Below are 20,623 nucleotides of genomic sequence, written 5' to 3'. Positions count from 1 at the left end.
CTGCTACTCCTCAGGTCGCGTCGTCTCATCGATGTTGCCTTACACGATCAATGCGATACGCAATGCGGGAGTACACGCGTGTTTACAATTCACCAGGCGCCGTGACATAACCTGACGCAGCGGCGTGTCCTGTTAAACAAAAGTCACGGTTACGCTTGAAAACGCTTGAAGAAAACGTGCGATCTCGCGGACTCCGTCGGAGGACGGGGGCTCGACGATATACTCACGTGATCGCGGTCATAGTGGGGTCCCGACCTGGCTCGGCCGTCGTTCACGACGCGCCGTCACGTTGCATCCCCGCGCATTGATTTTTCCGGGATCCGGATCTCTCTGGATGCATGGCTGTGCCCCCGCTGTGTTTCCAACGTGCCTGGCGCAAATATACAACCGCGGGTTACGCCCGCCGGCTGCGACTCCGACGCTCCTGGCCGTGCGACCGCGCGCCCGCGATCTCGGCTGCCCACCGTGTATCACCGTGTGTACTTTTCTCTCCCCGATATAAAAGCTGGATCAGCTGTTCCTCGAAACGGATGTGCGAGAGAGAGACCGACGACGGGTCTCGTTCGCCATGCCGCGTAGCGTCGCTCCGTCCACCGTTTGCTCCGTCCTTCGTTCTCCTCGTTTCCTAGTAGAAAGGGCTCCGATAACGACCGAGGCGATTCGCGCCGCGAATCGATGCGAGGAGAAGAAAGGAAGGAAGAAAGAAAGAAAGAAAGAAAGAAAGAAAGAAAGAAAGGAAAGGAAGGAAAGGAAGAAAGCACGGTCCGACGCAGTTCCCGTCTGCCAGCTTTCTTTCCCTCGGACGCACGCACACGCGGAACGATAAGGCCCGGATGTTCGCCTATTTTGTTTTAAACGAAACTTCCTGTTTGACGGAAAAGGAGGAAGAGACGGAGGAAGAGACGGAGAAAGAGACGTTTGCGCGCTTTCTTCCGGATTTTCTTTAATCGCTCGTTCGTCTTACTTGTGGATCAACGGGATGGACTTGCACTTCTCTTCGTTTTTTTTTTTTTTTTTTTTTTTTAAGCTGGCCAAGTTAAAACGGAGTCGGATCTTTCCAGCGAAAGTATCTCTCTTTCCTTTCTCCTCGTCTCTTTTGCTCTCTGTTTTCTTTTTCTCTCTCTTTCTTTTTATGGACGCCATATATACAGTGTCTTTCAAAAATTCATATTGCTCGGGCCGTCCAAAAACGTGACGCTCGATGTCAAGTTATAAACTCACAATGCGAACACACGCGGGTTGTTAATTCATAGTTGTTTATTTATTAAGGCCACGTCAATTGTTATCGAACGAAGTTAACAATCTTAATCAAAAAGACTTCACAAAAATTCTAATCTATCTTCTCGACATTTTTCTCTTCACTAGTCTGCTCTATTATAAACTTAAACATAAAAATGCACGATTTATCTCCCAACAACGGGGATACTTAAGAAAAATGGAAAAAAAAAGAAAAAAGCCTAATCTTTCGAGACTTCCAACTTCTAGTATAAGAGTAGTTAAAATTAATTTTTTTATATCATCTACGCGTTCACAACTTTTATGCAGAGCATAAAAAAAATCCTCGCTATTTCTTTTCTCTACGAAGCTCCTCGACAATTCCAACGAAGAACTCAAAGAATTTAAAATCTTAAGATAAGTAACTTTCTTTCTTTCAATTCTATTGAAATTTTCTTTAAAATTATTGTAGATATACGAATGAATATCGCGTTATCTCTTTCTATTTACATTTTCGGCAATACCAACTACCGAGTCAGTTCTTTCGGTCGGTCTTTCTCTTTTTGTGATCGTGCCCGTGGGCAAAATGGTCGGCGTGGGCATCGTGATAGTCGTAACCGTGACCGTGCGCCAACACGTGACCAAGCCCATGGTCGAAGCCGTGGGCGAGGGGGGCGACGCCATGGACGAGGGGAGCGACGCCGTGGGCGAGGGGGGCGATGCCGTGGTCCAAGTGCACCGGAACCGACGGCGGATGGACGTAAAGATGATCTGGTGCGTAGCCGCTCGAGTAGATGGCGCCACTGAGGCTACTGGCTGGGATCAGCGGAAGCGGCGGGGGTGGCAACGGGTGCACCGGAACCGGAACCGGTACAGGTACCGGTATCGGCACTGGATGCTTCACCGGGACCGGATACGGCTGTTGCACTGGTACCGCGACCGGTTGCTTCACCGGAATCGGCACCGGATGCTCCACAGGAATCGGCACTGCCTGCGTAATTAAAGAAATATTTTGATTATCTGCGTTTTAAATCACGGGACTTTGTCCCGGAAGAAATGAAAATGTATGTCTAAAGAAGAAAGAAAAAAAAGAGAAAAACAGTTATGATCTGCAAACGATCACATTTCATAAATGTAATTTTAATTTAAAGATGACTTTTTTTTTTACAATAATTAGGTCATTCATAGTTTTTATTTATGATGAGAGGCTTTTCTTGAAATTCCTGAGATGCGATTAAATGAAGATAATATTTTTCATCATAAGACTTATATGTTTAAAAAATTAGCTCGATTAGGTCACTTATTAATACAAGTTAATCTAAGTATGAAGAAATTATGGCGAACTTTTTCCGCGTTGCTTTCCATAAGAATTTCTGTAAAAAGAGGAATGGTCAACGTCATTGTTAATAAACTTCACGTCCCAATGAAAGTAAAATGGACGATATGCTACCTGAGGTATCGGTACCGGGACGGGGACCGGTTTGTGAATGATTTTCTCGATCGGTACCGGAACGTGATACGGTTTCTCTATAATCACCGGCTCCGGAACTGGCACCGGCTTCTCCAACACCACGTGCTTTGTTATGTACACTGGAAGAGTTTTCAGAATTCCGGGTGTCAGAGCGATGCCACCGTTGCCATAAGTCACATCTGCCAAGTGCAACCTGCCAATCGACATAAAATGTTAATGAATATAACGGTTAAAGTCGTTGTTACAATCTTTAAAAAGATTTAAGCCCATAGGAGAAGATAGAGAAGAACAGTTTTGCTGGAAAATCTAAAAATCTTTTGGCCAGGTTTGAAAAGAACTTTGTTAGACCATCAAAATTATTATATAAGACGTTTAAACGTGAACAATAATATTGTAAAAATTTTTTATCTTCTAGTAACTAATTTGAACGTCATACATAATAATTTTGAAGGCTCAACATTATTTTCAGATCTGTATCTGATTAAATTTTTAGATTTATCAGCAAAACTATTCTAATTCCGTAAAGGAATTAGAATAAAATTTTCAAGCAAAGAGATAACATAAAAATATATGACGCTATATAAATAAATGTGTAATATTATAAATAATATTAATACTCAAAGACTCTGTAATATTCGTGTGATTTAATTAGGATTATTTTGAGATGTTAAAACTTATAAAATATCGAGAGAATAGAAATATTATTTTAATTCTGAATTATCCTAAATTTTTCATTTATTACTTTTATATTGATAAGAATAGGTAGATAAGAATAGGTATAATAGAATAACAATAGGTATCTTTTTACCCCGCGTGCAAATTGACTTCGGGAAGTTTCAGTCCTTTCCAAGGAGCATGGTCAACTGCCCATGGTTGTCCATACCCATAAGGACTCGGTAGACCGATCCATCCGTCGTTACCGGTGGTACCGCGTTTTTGCTGTTTCGCATCTTTTGGCACCGATGCAAACGCGCAGGTGCACGATAATGTCAGGAACAGCTGAAATATAGCCCCGATAAAAAATACAAATTTTGATAAATTAATTAATTATTATTTTATAGAAAGACCTCCACAAATCATTCGGTACATTGTATGAAAAGTAAAGTGAATATAATGAAAATGAAGGAAGGTTTAGTTTTAGAAAACATTAATGATTATTTTTAAAGACCAGATATTCTACATAAGCGTAATTTTTTTTATCTCGATTTATCGTAATTAAGTGTGAAAGTATGATTACTCACAAAGATCTTCAACATTGCTCTCTTGTCGCGGATAAACTGTTCGTAAGATCGTAACAACGAAGCCTTTTATATTTGCGAATCCAGTGATAGCTTGATGGATACAGAGGGACAGGTCAAGTTCCCATTTAAGCTCAAATCGGAAATAATTTACCTTTGTCGATCGATGTTTCGAACTTCCGGCGATGAAAGTTACCTGTGATCCAATTCGCGGCGAATACATTTCAAAGTAATAGACATATGGACTTCGTAGAGAATGGAACAAGATGATAAACTTATACATTATAAAGAATATTTTACGACAGCAAATATTAAATAATATTAAAAAAGTATATTTAAGAGAGATCAATTAAACAATAGATATTAAATTGATTATTGTCAGTTCGATTTACGTACAATAGAACACAATAGATATATAAAATTAATAATAATAAAATTATATTTATATATATTAATAATAATAAATAATAATAAAATAATTAATAAAATTTATTAAATAAAAATTTAAATAATACTTTAAATTTTTATTTTATATTAATATAAAAATAGATATACATAAATAGATATAAATAGATAGATAGGTATGTCTCTTACCAAGAACGTCACCAGTTTTGTACTCAATTATGAGCTCGTATTTACAGTATTGACATTGTAATTATTTCCAATGATTAAAGCGTACTACTTACCTACATCCCTATGCCTACTTAATTATGTCCGAAACCGTATTTCCGTGCACGTACAGTGAAAAGGAAAACGCTTAAGAATTTCGCATGCCGTTTAATGAATGATGGATGAACATTGATAACGTAAAGCTGCAACAACATACTCATTCTCAGTCACAATAGTATTCTGGATTAGCTAATCCCAGCTTATGCATTATTACTCATTTTTGCAATAATTTTCTACTTACGATATATCAAAAAAGATATAAATAATATATTAATTTTCAACAATGCTTTCGATAAATCAGCAAGGTCACATCTTACATATTAAATATGATTGAAACGATGAAAAAAACAGATACGATGAAAAAAAAAGACTAAAAAAATTAAATCTGGCAAGAATAGGAAGGCAAAAAACGGAAACGAATTAAATTTCAGGCGTCTTCGGAAATTCATAAAAGAAAAGAGGGACGAATAGTGCGAGCGATGAAAGTTTTTTCCTGCTTCCTCGTAAGCAGCAAATGTTATTTCCTCGTCTAAATGCACGTTAGATGAGCCGTTTCTTTCTTCGTTACACTTCACCTTCGTGTACGTGCATTCCGTTAATTCGCGATACATAGCTGGCGAACCTTGGCCAAGTGTCATTGGTCATGTTTTACATTGTGCTGTTACGCGTTCGTCCGGCTCGAACTCGCCGATGAATAATGAATGCCCGATAGCGTGGCCGGCATTAGGAACATGACGGCACTTAGAAAATGGCGCTTAGAAAATGAAAGTTAGGAAAGTCTTTGCGGTTGATGCGGAAGCAAAGAGGAAAAGGCGTCCGTCTCGATCTCGTTGGCCGAATAAAGGACGCCGGGAGACGCTGAAAGAAACCGAAGTTGCCATTTGCATTCGCTACCGCATAGCCTTCATCTCTCGCTGTTGCGCAAAACTCACGAATTACGTCGTCGTTAACTCATTATTGAGAAATATTCATCATCAGCTCTTCCGCACATTTTTATTTCACGATAACGAATTATTAATTAATTATTTAATCGCCATGAGCGTATTTAAACACAATTGAAACATCATCGATGATTTATTGTATCATCTGATTTCGAATGATATATAATTTTAAGATTTTGGAATAAAATAAATAAATTTTAGAATAAAAGCAATAATTTTATATGTCTTGTATTTTTAATACATGTTTTATACACATGGAAAAAAATAGCTTTGCTGAAGTATTTACAAATTTGACCAGATACAGAAAAATAATCTCGTTGATATCAAAATAATTATATAGTTCAAATTGATTGCTGATGATTGAATACCAAGTTTTCGTAGTGTTATTATTATATTTAAGGGTTTTACATGATAATTTTAGTAAAACTATTTTCAGTTGTATCTAGTCATATTTTTAAATACTTCAACAAAATTGTATTTTTCACGTGTATTTACACATGTGTATTCTTCTAATGTTTCTCGTATTAAATAAAATTAGATGCGTAATTCTGATACAAATTGTAAATCTTCCGAGGAGAGCTAATGATGTCTGTTTTATAATGATAATTATTGATACGCTACATTTTACGAGCAAATTAATTCCAATGGCACGGTATCTCAATGCCATTGAGTTGAACGCTCACGTATCAAGCACGATCGTGGCTATCTAACGATCTGGAAGGCCAAACGTACGATTGCGTGGCTAATGTATGCTGCAAAATTTTTCACGCGTCTTCCTCGTCACTTCCGTTCAATCTCCTAGGAGAGAAAAGCAGCCCCGACCGCCATTTGGCTGCCACCCAGGTTCGGACAGCAGCGAAAGTGTATCGGCCTATAGAATTATTCCATCTTCTTTCGGTCGAACAATGTGTCGCGTCGCGTTTGATGGCCTATAAATACATATGGGGGGTCATGATTCCGATACGAACTCAGTTTTTCATCGGCATCGCGATCGACAACTGGAATCCTCGAGCGAACAACATCATGAGGCTTCTTCTGGTAGCAGTGCGAATTTTCACTTTCCATCTTATCGCTGTCGCTCGCGTTTGACGTAAATCCGTATGATTTACATTCGGGGAGACGATAAGAAATGCGACGCGTTGATTCAGTGATTTGTGCATTGTTTGTGAATTGCGATGGATAATTGTGCTGTTTATAATATCGTGCGATTTCAACTAATCGTAATCTATAATCACCAATAAAATAAAATCATTAAAGCAATAAGACGGGAGATGATGAACCATACTCTCTTTTTATTATCACGATCGGAGGCTTAATTCGAATAGAATTTTTATTTTTCTGGACATTGTTACCGTGTCCAGAAAGATTTGATACAGTTTCTAACGTCGTTAATTAAATTATTGTTAAGCTATAATATTTTATATAATTAATTTTTTTTTTAAATAGTTTGTCCAAGAATTTCATCTTTAAAAATATCGATTATTACTTGATTTGATGTTTCTTTATCACGTTTTTCTAGATACTATCGTTGGTATTGGTCAGCAGTATGGCTATTACTGTTGAGAACAATTTGAAGCAGCAGCATAGTTCTTTCGTAGAAACGAAAAAACATGGAAAAAGGGGTTTGGATGACTTTGGGTATCTACAAAATTTACAGGAACATCACGAACACTTGTACGATCCACCGTCGGTGCCACCGGCACCAGTTTACGAGATTCCGGTTCCAGACGCCGGACATCCGGTACCAGGACACATACCGGAACCGTCACCTCCTATCGTTGGACATCCAGTCGGTGAGTTAATTCAGATATGTTGATATGATTGTTTTCCGATATGATTGATATTTATTCTGAGATGAAATCATGTTGATATAATCTGAATTATATCAAATTAATTGAACTTAATTCTACAAGAATATTGAAAATTACTAAAATTGTTGAAAACTCTTAAAATTAATTTGAAAAGGAATATTCATACATAAATTGTTTTTCATTTAAAGCTTCACAAAGATCTAAAAATACTAAATACAGATGTAAAAGTAATTTTGTTAGGCCACCAAAATATTTATGTAGAGTGTTCAAATTGTTTGCTAAAATATAAAAAAATGTTTGCATTATTTTCATCATGCTGTAAACTCCTTTGCAATTATTTTGATGGTCCAACAAAATTATCCTCAGATCCTTTACTTTGTCAAATTTTTAAATACTTCATCAAAACCATTCTTTTTATGTTTTTTTTTTTCTAATTTTTTTATCAATTAGATAAATAAAATTAAGACTTGGTATTCATTATTTTCATATTAATGAATGCATTTGCGACATCTTTTTATCCGTTCCAGCGGCGGTGCCTGTGCCTGTGCCCGTCCCACAACCGCATCCGGTACCGCAACCAGTCGCGGTACCCGTGGCAGTGCCGGTTACGAAGCATGTACCGGTCGCCGTGCCCGTACCAGTTCACATCGACCGTGCGGTGCCGGTAGCAGTGCCCGTACCTAAACCGTACCCCGTCCCCGTGGAGAAGATCGTCCACGTGGACCGGCCGGTTCCGGTACCGGTTGAGAAACCGGTACACATCCCGGTCGACCGGCCGGTGCACGTGCCGGTACCGGTACCGAAACCGTATCCCGTCGCCTTCGAGAAGATCGTGCACGTAGATCGACCGTATCCGGTGCACGTGGCCGTGCCGGTGCACGTGCCGAAGCCGTACCCCGTGCCGGTTGCCATACACGCACATTACAAGTCACACAATTGGTAACTCACTCATCAGAATTTATTTTGATATGGCGGCGACATATTTTCACTTATGGTCACAGTTAACATACCCGCATTATATTCATAATAATATAAGTGCAAATATTTTATTCCTGTTGTAGATTTATTGTTGATTACACAATTAATCTTGCCTGACTGAAATTGTACGTTAGAAATTGATTACTTTATGTATGGGTCTCTTCTTTAATAAACAATATTTAATTAAGAAGTTTACTGAATCTTAGATATGTGTTCCTCGTTAGGATTGTCCCATCTCTTCGTTGCTCATCGATTTTTTATATAAATGTAAAAGAGTCAAATATTTTTTTTAGAAACCTTTCAGAATTCTTAGAAACTTTGAGAGTAATATTATATTACTAACGTCACCACGTATGAATGGTGTGAACTTTCTTTATTAGTAAGTATCTATAACATGATTAATGCAGTAACAATGTTGCGCATCAGAGAGGTAGTTACAAGGTGAGACAATTTATTTATGCATTTATATACCTAACGGAAAGTTTATAAACTATGTAATGTCGGCACGTCCTTGCCCTTTAAAAATGATAATATATTAAATTAAATTATATATTATACATTTTTTTTACATATTTAATATTTATGTATTTTTGAGATAATTAATAATCAATAATATAATAATTTTATTTCAAAGATTTCATCAAAAGTGATAAATAACGTGCTAATTAATATGTTACACATGATTAGAAAGAATGGTTTTGCTGAAATATCTAATAATTCGATCAGATACAGATCTGAAAAAAATTTTATTGGACCCTCAAAATTATATAGAAGGTTTAAACATGATAATAATAGTGCAAAAACTTATTATATTCTAAATCTGAATCAATTTAAATGTTGTAATTATTTTGATAATTAGTAAAACACACACACACACACACACACACACACACACACAGAACAATTCTACTGAAGTGTCTAAAAATTTGGCTACATTCGAATCTGAAAATAATATTATTAGTTCTATATATAATAATTACTCGAAAAGTAAAGACTCTTTAAGACTAATAAAGTAGCGAAAGGTGTAGGAAAATGGGTTGAAAAATGTAGAAAGTGTAAACGACAAAAAATTTGACATATTGCATTAACTGGCAGTTTTATTATCATGCTGGAGGGAAGCTTCTCAACAGCCAATGAAATGTTATTGCGTGTCCTTCTTATTTGTGTCTGCGCATTGAGCGATACTATGTGGAAAATGTCGCTTCTACGATCGGAAAAAAAGTGTACCGATTGGAGGGAACGACAGGGAAAGGTCGCGTTTTCCACGTATTCTCGCGACTCTCATGCATTGTTGACGAGCGAATTGCTAGGCGAGGCGCTACCACCGCTCGCGTTAGGAAACCGTATATAATCCCACTTTCGTCTATAGGCTGGCCGAACTGCATTTATTAATCAGCTCCGAAGAATTCGCGAATTTTCACGATCGATCGACAAAGACCTTTTGTTTAAATTATTCAGCAATCCGTACTTCTCTCGATGAATGTAATATTCAAACTCTCTCTGTGCTTTTAACTATAATAATACTAATTATTTTCATGATCTACACGACAACAGTTTTGCTAAAGAAAACAAGAATTTGAGATAGATTTAGATTTGAAGAATTATTTTTCTTTTGGACCATCAAGATTATTTTACGTAGGATGTTTGAGTATGATGATAATGTGCAAAATTTTTTTATATTTTAACAATTAATTTAAACATTCTATGTAAGTGTTTTTCATGGCTCAATAAAATTGTTTTTCAGATTTATATTTGACCAAATTTTTAAATCTTTCAGCATAACTTTTTTTTATGTATTTTTTATCTGTATCTGTATATATCTATCTAGCATTTATATTAAAATACAATTTATCTTCAGAAAAATGAAGCTATTACATCTTTTTCAATTTGCATCGTAAAAAATAATAATTAGACATAATCTGGATATATAGATAAATGTTGTCACTAATATGTTAATATGTTAATAGTACAAAATAAATGTAAACTTTATCATAGTATCAAGTTAAATTATATTTATCATATGTAAAATTGTATTAATTCAATACTTTTTAAACATTTGTTTTAATAATTTTACATTTTAAATTAAGTTAAACACAAAAAATTACAAAAAACAATTTAGATAATAAATGTCTATTACATTTATGTGTTGCATTTCTAACACAAAAATTTAACCAGTATATTTTTTAATATGTCCACCTTTCTTTTATCGTATTGATTGACAGGTCACTTTGATTGCTTGTGGAAATGAATTGTTTAGCAGCAAGTAGATCCTGAGTAGATGATTACGAGGGAGATAAACAGTCGGGCAGTGTTAGTTAAGAGAGTGGACTGCTATACATGATCTCGATATATCTCTGATCGTGTGAACAAACACGATGGTTTCCTGATTATCGACCATCATTCATACTGGTTACTCCAGTAAATAAAGGGCAAAAACACATGGACGTTCTCGCCCTATGTCATCCGAGAAAAGACTCATGTCACCCATCAGATCACTATGCTCCAAAAGGAAACTCGTAACCCCGTTACGGTGAATCGCTATCTCTCTGCCATCAGGGCTCTCAGTATCCGTTTAACAAGGTAGATACGCGGATTTTCTCTCCTTCGGATCTTCCTATGAAATTCTCCGCCTCTGCGAAGAGAGATTTTGTTCGCGTTCGTTATTTTTGATGCTGAACTTCGTGAGCTACGTGAAAAATTTGACGATCATTCACGCATTGCAAAAGGAATATTTCCTAATTCGGATTTCGCGGCATAGATCACACAAAGTTGAGTGTAATTTTCATAATTTATTTGTTCACGATATGATATGTGATACGTTTTTGTGGATTTAACATTTGTGGATTGACATGCACATGACATGTTACTTACATATGTTGTACTTGAATGTTGAAATAATTTAAAAAAAAAAAAGAAAAAAAAAACAGAAGTGCAGAACTAAAAGACGCAACAGAAAGTGGAAATAAAGATTTCTGATAATCTATCTTATAATTATATTGTTTGCTTAATTATTAATTTAAATTACATAATTATTAACGTATAAGAATAAAAATTTACTTAATAAATGTCAAATTTCATTACTCCTTGATAATAGTTTTAATTTTTTTATTAAGATTTTAACAATAATTTAGCATATTGATAAATTTATCAGTTTTACCGAGTAAAGAAAATATTAGATAATTTTAATAAAAATTTTTAACAATTGCTATTATTTTTTTTTCTATTGTTAAAATATTTTAGTCTGAATGTCGTTGCATAAAATGGTTGCTTAATTGCTAAAATTCCTTCGTGGTTGCCATCACACGATTGCAAGTACGCTTCTTTCGATGATTTTCATAGTTATGTATTTGTATAAAATTCACATCACGACTTTCAACTTTTATGTCAATTTCTCTAGAGGAAAGAGACCTACTCTAAGGGACTCCCGTCTTACGCGCGAGTTCTTTCTTTTGTATATAGCGATTTATTTTAATAGGACCTCGGTTACGGTAACTATGTCTACGATAGACACCAGTAATAATGTATAACAGTTACACGTAGGAAGTGCTATAGCGTATCTATAGCGAGCTCATGCTTAATTAATTCTTCGGCGCTTTTCGCGCTCGATAGGCGTTACACTTGACACCAAAGGCGCGGGATCCATAACGCCGACTTAAAATCTTAAACACCGCGATCGAAGAAAATGAACTCTATAGGGATTAATTTGAAACAATACAAAATCAATTATTATATTCTAGAAAATAGCATTACTCTTGCTTCCTATCGCACTGACCGAACCTAGTCAGTTATTCATTTCATATTAATTTGTCGGACATAATTTTGATTAACTTTCGAAGTCGAACTGTCAAGTGTTATAAAATTTTTAGAATTACGTATTTTTAATTAATATATATTTTATTTGTTATTTAAAATGTATAACTGTAACGAATTTGCTATATTTTACTTAAGACTAATAATGTTTGATGCTTTATTTACAATACTTTATTGTACTTGATAATTTATTTGGACTTTTAATATCACAATTTAATATTTTATTTTCTATGTTGAAAATTTTATTAGGTACATTAGGTAGCTAAATAGCTGTAAATTGGAGAAAATGGTGAATCTTTCTTTAGTTATATTTCTTCTTAAGCTATACACTCCTAAATACAGAATCAATAGATATAAAGATAGATGTGCTATGCGTCTTTAGTTGATAACATTTGATTGATTGCTAGTGCATTCTTATACATATAAGATATATTATTATAACATATTATTATAATATATTTAATTAGAATATATTTAATTTTATGTTGTTATATTTGATTTTATATTTATATCTATTTTTATATTTAATTTAATGATACGATTATTTTTTTATATTATTAAAAAGTTAATTATGTAAATGCGGAATTCTATAAGTTAAACTTTATAATTATTCCTTATTCATTGCATTTTAGATTACTGGAACACCGAATAATCCATCAATTTTGTGGCTTAATATTAGAAAAAGTTTTCTATATTTTTAAGGATTTTAAATTGCTATCATTTTAAATTTAGTGAATAAAAAAAATAAATTTTAAATAATTTTTTATTTTTTAATTTAAAATATATAAAAAACATACGAAATGTCTTATTAAGAGTTAAAACTTTTTATATTTTTATTTGGCATAACATTACATAATATTACTAATTTATAGTTTCTATAGAAAAATTTTTGAAGTTCTAGACTACTATTATTTATATTTGAAATATACATAATTACTTTACAGAAATTACTGCAAACATTTTATATTTCGATTATAGATTTTATGTATTCTTTAAATATATCGGACTACCACCATTTTAAAAGCGCAAATGATAATATCCCTCACTTATTTATTGCATCTGATAAATAAATAATTATTTTAATAATTTCGGTAATAAAATTATGAAAATACGCAAACAAAAAGTCTTTCTGTAAAGCTTTCACTTTTATCACAATTCGATAAATCTGTTGATCGCGCAGTCGCAATACACCGATGTCGTCGAATCATAGTCAATGAACAAACAAGGATACGCATGTGTATGTGAGAACATATGAATATGAGAACAACTTCTGACGTGAGTGAGTAGTCGAGAATTGCTGAGGACCGACAAGAAGAAGACATCCGAAGTCGCAGGACATTAGCGAAAGTGGATATCGATAATCCTTTTTAAGAAGAATTTTCTCAGGTGTGCTACAGGCGATGCCTCATGAGAATTGATTAAAAAAAAAAAAGAAAACAAAATCTCAAGATTTAAAAATCGAATAAAAGGTTTTTTTTTAATTCTGAACGCTTTGAGAGTATCGAGAATTTGAATAATTTTGAAGAGAGAATTATGAACCTTATATTTATTTTAATAATCAAAGGCTTTAAATACCAAAATATTTTATTAATTTTTAATTATTATACATCATAAGAAAGACATCTTAAGAAATGTTAATTACGAAAATTTAAAATTTTGTTAATATTAAAGGTCGTTGCTTCTATCGATTTTAGGGATCAAGATTTTATCATATTTGGTAACTGAGAAATTTGCTTGTTTTGGAAATTGAGAGTCATATTGGTGCGAAAGAATGGGCACTTTTCAAGAATATCTTTCCGAAAAATTGGAAAATAATACGCGTCGTGTTTCGCGTCGAATAAACGATGTAATACGTAATCCGAATCTGAGGCGCATATTATCTTTTTTCACGATTGGAAAGATTCTCAACATCGTGCTACATGTTATTGACGAATATAAGGTGTCGAAATTAATTGATATTGATAATTGTTCAAGACAGTGAGTTTAATTCGATTCGTTGTGATGTGTTCCCAGATTAATATGGTGTCTATAAAAAGATTAGGACTCGCCGGATCCTGTACGTTCTCCATTGGACTTATTAGTTATAGCTTGGGATTTCCTTCTATGTTAAAAATGCAAGTTAAATCTGTAAGTAATGTCAATCTAACGAGTTTTCCAAATACTGAAATTAGAATTGCAAGGAAGATAATTCTTTCAATACTAAATCATTACATTTAAAGACGTAAATAGTAAGATAAGAAAATTTGTTTCATGTAATTTTATATGAATTTCATATAAATTTATATAAAATCACATGAGAAAAATTTTTTCTTTGTGAAAAGTTTAATAATGAATTTAGAGTCTAAAAATTAGAGTTTATTAATGATGATTGAAAACTAAAAATATTGTTATAGTAATTTTCATGAAATAACTTTCGAACATTGCGTTTAAAAAAAGAAAAGATTTGTGCCAAGATACTATGTTTTACAAAATTTACAGCAAGTTAGACTGAAGAAAGGAAATGAAATCCGCGGTTTCTGGGAGAAACTCCCGCAACCGCTGGATTTTAATATCTATGTCTTTAATGTAACAAATCCTAGCGAAGTTTCATCGGGAATGAAACCAATTGTTCAAGAACTAGGACCTTTTCATTACGAGTAAGTAATTTTTTTATTAATTTAATTAATAAAAATATAATTAAAAATATGATAAATGTACCAATAAAAGAGAGTTTGCCCCGATGATTTGACTTTAATATATATTATCAAGATCATGACCCTGAACAATGTTCAAAAGGTTTTATCCATCATTATTCGTTACAACGTTATTAACAAAAAAGGTTGAAAAATATACCAGTTCGTAGCAGCATTCAAAAACATAATTTGTTGATGACTCATATGAGGGATGTACCACAATGATATTTAACTAGCACTGTGATACGAGTTGGATTAAATTAGATTTTTCAGTAGTGGAGCCCCCCTGTAAGGGGATGGAACACATTGTCTCAAAAGCATTAATTTTTACTGTAATTTAATTTATGATTGAAGAGGCGATTTATCACTTATCATATAAGTAATGCGAATCTTTCAACACAACAAATGTTATGTAATATATATTTCTGTACACTTTGTATACTTTTAAAAAATTTTAAAAGTGTAATTTGTTTATTATTTTAGAAGTAAAAATCTATTTAAAGAATGTGTTTGTGTGTATTAAATAATTTGTCTGTAATTCTAAAAAAAATAATATAGAAAATATATAAATAACATGTGAAAGTTTAAAGGAAATTGATGAATATTTGTGATTTCCAGTTTGTTTCGAGATAAAGAAGATATCGTGGACCGAGAGGAAGACGACACTGTTGAGTATAGTTTGCGACAAGTTTGGTATTTTAACCAGGAGAAGAGTATCATGTCGGAGAACACAGAAATTTATTCGTTTCATCCCCTCATGATAGCATTAATCTTGTTTACTCAACAAGAAAGACCAAAGGCAATGGGAATAATTAGTACGTACTTATGATAAAATAGAAGAAACTCATTTTTATATGATAGAAAAAGATTAAATATTTGCTTTAATGTAGATTTAATGCATAGATATTTAGGGCATAGGATTTTATCAATTTCATATTTAGAGATTCTCGTTAGTTTCATAAATCAAATATAAATATATTTATAAATTATGAAAATCGAAATTAAATTAATCTTGAAAATTTTTGCTATTTCATATTTCGATAATTAATTTTTTTTTTTTTATATAAAAATGTAATTGATTTTTAATTATCAAGCTAAATGAGTTATATACATACTTTTCCTATGTCCATTCCCAAATATGTACTTATATATGTGTTATTTATATGTGTTATATGTGTTATATTATACTTTGTGTCTAAAAGTTTTATACAAGACGAAATAAACGTTATTATTTATTTTTATTCCGACATTAATGATATATTTTTAGGTAAAGCGCTGGACAGTATTTTCAATAAACCCGAGTCGATATTTATTAAAACCACCGTAAAAGAGCTGTTCTTTTACGGTATATCTTTCGATTGCACGGATGTAAAAGATTTCGCTGGATCCGCAGTCTGCAGTGCATTGCAGGAAAAGGAAGATATATTAATCAAGGAGGTTGATTTACGCTATAGATTTGGTTATTTTGCTAAGGTAACGCTACATTACTTACTACATTACTTACAAATGTTACTTACAAATCGGTTATAATGAATCAAATAAATCAAAATCAATAATCAGTATAAACAAAAATAAAAATAAAACAAACGTTTTGATCTTATAATCAGATCATCTTCAGATGTTAGATCGTGAACTTACAAAGAATATAATATACAATTACTCACATTTGATTGAATGCGAATCTGTGTGAGTGCGACAATATTATACCGTTATATTTTTTATTACTTTACTTATATATATAATGTTGTAATATTACATGAAATGTATGTAATATTATATTAAATACATTAAATAATGTAATATTACATATTTCTAAAAGTAGATATTTTCTGTAAAATATTATTTGTATCTTTCAGACAAATGGAAGTCGTTTGCCGAATCGCATAAGAGTATATCGCGGAATCAAGAAATCTGAAGACGTGGGTCGTGTGCTAACAATAGGAAATGAAACGAAGATGGACATATGGTCAGGTAGCCCTTGCAACGATTTTCGTGGCACGGACGGAACTATCTTTCCGCCATTTCTCACTAAGGAAAAAAAAGTCTGGGCACACTCCATAGACATCTGTCGAAGTATCGGCGCGTACTATGTTGAACCAGGAAAGATTCAAGGTATTTATAATTTTTCCATGAAAAAAATATCTTCTTTAAATTGATTTCTTATTTTAGTTGTACGAGTCACAAAGTTAGTATAATCTCCTAACGTAATTATTTATTATTAAATAATTTTGTTTAATAGATTTAGTTAATTAATACTACTTCTAAAGTAAGAAAATTTTAATTAACATCAGTAACTTATTTCGTTTTTATTCCAAAATCTTTTTAAATTCATGTCAGAATACTCACACACTTTAATAATTATAATTTATCATTTTATATTTATTTACATTTTTAAATTTAAAACAATATGAATATAAGAATGTACTATAAATACCGCGGTGTGTCTTATAAATTCTGAGACCGCATTTGGAAATTGTAAAACTCGGAATTCTCTGTAAAACAATCTTTTTAAATAATTTTGCATTGTAGGTTTCAAAACGCTGCACTATACGGCGGATCTAGGGGATCCTTCTAAGGACGAGAGTGTGAGGTGTCTCTGTCAGGAATCCGAAGGTTGCATGCCTAAAAACATATACAACGCGGGTCCTTGCCAGAATGTGCCTATAAGAATAAGTCTACCTCATTTTTACGATTCGGATCCACGATATCTTGAGATGATCGAAGGAATAAATCCCGATCCTGTAGGTCTAATGACTGTTTATTATTCATTAAAATAAACATACCAGTTACTTTCGCCCCTTTCTATTTTTTACTCATATGAAGATTTTTTTTTTTTTTACACGAAATAGCTTCTCTTCTTTTTATGTGTTCCAAGAATATATGTAATTATACACGTTTTATAACGAGGGAGATTAATAATAATAAAGGGAGATTATACTAATAAAATTAATTTTATATAATAATAAATAAACTTCAAGAACAAAATGTAAATTTATTATTTTAAATTGTGCAAGTTGCCATGAAATGTCAAAAAATTATAATGCTTACAATTAATGATAATGAGATGTATTACTTATAGGAGAAGCATCAGATGACTTTTGATTTTGACGCGATGACAGGCACCCCGATAAGGGCGTACAAAAAGATTCAACTCAACGTAATGGTTGGACCCATTGCTAAAGTTAAATTGATGAAAACTTTTCCGGAAGCTCTTTTCCCATTATTTTGGATAGAGGATGGACTTGAACTCGGGGATATTCTTATAAAACCACTGAAAGTTGCATATACACAGATTTTAGTTGCAAAGTGAGTGAGATGGTACCGTAATCTTTTCACGAACATGTTGTTCTATTATTAGTAATTTAGTAATTTAATATACTTTAGCTAGTAATTTAGCTTCAGAAAAATTAAGCCTGGGAAAGAATTTTTTTCATGGAATTAATCAAAAATTATAGTGAGTGTTGGATCTATTTGCTCTTGCAGGATAATAATGTGGCTCATGATACTAGGTGGTATAGGCATGATGATAACTGCCGGAGTGAGATATTATAAGGAAAATAATGCTGCAGCGCCGGATCTTTTGCCGGGAAAGGAGAGCAAAGCGTCAGAGCAAGAGAAATCAAACATCAGTACTATACAAGTTGGAGTGCCACCCAGCATTGATTAACAGGGAGTTGTAATTATTATTATGTGAACATTGAAGAAGATAAGAGGCGTTATTGATCGCGTAATATCGATCGCGACATGTCAAAAATAATTTAGAAGATGTTTAATATTTTGATAATATTTTGATGATAATATTTACTTCAGTTTTTATTATTATTTTATCATTAGATCGAAGTAATATATCCGTAATGGAAAATGAAGATGTTGTTAAGTTCATAAAAACATAAAGATTAAGATGGGCTAACTATCTTTGCGTATAGATGAGGAAAGAGCACCAAAAAGAGTGAATGAAATAGTATGTATGATAACTAATAACGCTGCAGAAGATCAACCCCGCATTGATGGGGGGTGGGGGGGAGAGGTCGCAAGGTTAAGGATGACCTGAGGAGAACGTCAGTTATCAATTGAAAAAGGATTGCGAGGGACAGGGATGTTTGGAGAGACATAATGTAGACTAAGGCTCACTCCGAGTTGTGACGCCATTGAAAGAAGAAAGAATATATCTGTAACACAAATGCGCGCGTAGTCAATTAACATTTTTATTATATCTGTAATGTGGATAAACGAAATGTAAGTCAGGATTTTGCAAAAATGAATCTATTTTGAAAAAAGAATTACATTAATAATTTTTTTTAGTTTTAATATTAATATTTATAAATGTTACTAGGTAAATATCTCTATTAGTTTTACATCTGATATTAATAAAAAAATTGCTGTAAAATTAAGAAAATATCAGTGTTAAATCTTACATGATATTCTCGAACTACTGAATTTTTACTTTTATTTGTTTATCCATACATTATAGATGTATTATAATATTATTGAATATCGTTGTTAAACGATACGATAGACATTAGAATAATAATACATTTTAATTTCCAACTTAGTTACTTGTGGGTTGATTTTCGTAATTATGTACGTAATTATCGATCATCATAGGACAAGTAATTATTAGTAATTAAGATGATTGTTTGCCGTATATTATGCATATTATGAACGTCACCATCATTGACTCAAAGGTATTTAATCGATTGATCAATGATTAATACTGCGCTTCACGTTATTAGCTTCTATTCCAATGTTGTACAGGTAAAATGCACTTATAATATAATTGCCATTAAAACGCATTGTTGTTGCAACTTATATTTTTTAATGATATAACGTGATATTCACCAAAGATTTATATTTAACACTAAATAAAATAGGAACTTTTAGTAATCATGATCGTTTATTTTTCTGTTATGTTCTCTAATAATTTCTTAAATTTGTTATAATATAATTTATAAGAACCATATAAATTACATTAAATTTTTGTTTATACATCATTTTAAATATCATTTATCTTTTCTCTTCAGTAAAATAATTTTTATTAATTTGTTTCATCATTACTTCAAGAAAAATATTTAATATGTTTAATATTTAATATTTAATATAATATTTGTTGTATCTAAATGCTACAACAAGAGTTAAAAAATAATATTCTAAATAGTTTCATCACATATTTTATAGAGCATGCGATCTAATAAAAAATCTAAAGAAATGCGAATTTTTATCATTTGAAGGTGCCAACTTCATAGACTTTCAATATCTTCCTGAAAAGAGATGCACAAGATGGATAATTAAAACAAAGAATCGAAATTCTTTTTTGGAATCAGAATATTAAAAAAATATAAAGGCAACTGAGAATCAAATGCTTTGATGCAAAAATAAATATTTAATAAATATTTATTAAATATTTACGCATCGATAACAGCGTTTGTCTTTATATCTTTTTGTGATATTGTCGAGGAGTAAAATAATACTTTAATAATAAACTTTTTACATCCAACATCTATTAAAATTCTAATAATTCTCAATGTGAATTGATGTGACATGAGCGTAAGTATTTATACGATGTAATAATTATCATCAGTTTTAAAGTATAATACTAATGATTCCCAGTAGATTACTAGTTCATGTATTCTTTTTTAGACAGAACACAGTCATTAGACATAACAGTTATACTCTTCTGTTGACCGAGAGAACTGTAAGTGAAGGTTTGAAACTTATAATACAACTGCACATTTTCCTCTCTGTGTGCTTACTAATAGACATCATGTAGCCGGAGAACAAATAAGAATTATTTTTAACTTTAGATAGACTGTTATAGCCT

At 32.5% G+C, this 20,623-nt stretch overlaps 4 protein-coding genes across 4 annotated transcripts in view; 2 read left to right on the top strand and 2 right to left on the bottom strand.

Moving 5' to 3' along the window:
- LOC105426194 (uncharacterized) overlaps positions 1-775 on the bottom strand; it is a 4,840-nt gene extending 4,065 nt beyond the window's left edge. Inside the window, exons 1-2 of the mRNA XM_011637312.3 lie at positions 228-775; positions 1-129 (exon numbers count right to left, since the gene is read on the bottom strand). The exon at positions 1-129 is cut by the window's left edge and continues 4,065 nt beyond it. Coding sequence (XP_011635614.2) covers positions 1-29 — 29 coding nt within the window. The 5' untranslated portion in view covers positions 30-129; positions 228-775. The remainder of the gene's footprint in view (positions 130-227) is intronic.
- A 385-nt stretch (positions 776-1,160) lies between these two features.
- LOC148936992 (uncharacterized) lies at positions 1,161-3,965 on the bottom strand. Its single transcript, XM_089075015.1, has 4 exons — positions 3,928-3,965; positions 3,495-3,685; positions 2,666-2,879; positions 1,161-2,206 (listed from the first exon to the last, which is right to left on the bottom strand). Exons 1-4 carry the CDS (start codon positions 3,940-3,942, stop codon positions 1,751-1,753), a joined length of 876 nt encoding a protein of 291 aa, XP_088931141.1. The 5' UTR covers positions 3,943-3,965; the 3' UTR covers positions 1,161-1,750.
- Positions 3,966-4,519: 554 nt separating this feature from the next.
- LOC105426192 (uncharacterized) lies at positions 4,520-8,504 on the top strand. Its single transcript, XM_011637310.3, has 3 exons — positions 4,520-6,572; positions 7,054-7,327; positions 7,873-8,504. The coding sequence occupies exons 1-3, from the start codon at positions 6,459-6,461 to the stop codon at positions 8,286-8,288; spliced, it is 804 nt and encodes a 267-aa protein (XP_011635612.2). The 5' UTR covers positions 4,520-6,458; the 3' UTR covers positions 8,289-8,504.
- Positions 8,505-14,067: 5,563 nt separating this feature from the next.
- LOC105426191 (sensory neuron membrane protein 1-like) lies at positions 14,068-19,896 on the top strand. Its single transcript, XM_011637308.3, has 8 exons — positions 14,068-14,260; positions 14,612-14,769; positions 15,424-15,620; positions 16,073-16,278; positions 16,662-16,917; positions 17,335-17,546; positions 17,885-18,111; positions 18,289-19,896. The coding sequence occupies exons 1-8, from the start codon at positions 14,135-14,137 to the stop codon at positions 18,470-18,472; spliced, it is 1,566 nt and encodes a 521-aa protein (XP_011635610.3). The 5' UTR covers positions 14,068-14,134; the 3' UTR covers positions 18,473-19,896.
- Positions 19,897-20,623: the final 727 nt, after the last annotated feature.

Source organism: Pogonomyrmex barbatus, unplaced genomic scaffold, assembly GCF_055798465.1.
Source record: "Pogonomyrmex barbatus isolate J1 unplaced genomic scaffold, ASM5579846v1 scaffold18, whole genome shotgun sequence".
Taxonomy (NCBI): Eukaryota; Metazoa; Arthropoda; class Insecta; order Hymenoptera; family Formicidae; genus Pogonomyrmex; species Pogonomyrmex barbatus.
The sequence above is the reverse complement of the archived record's forward strand: the minus strand, read 5'-3'. Positions and strand labels throughout refer to the sequence as shown.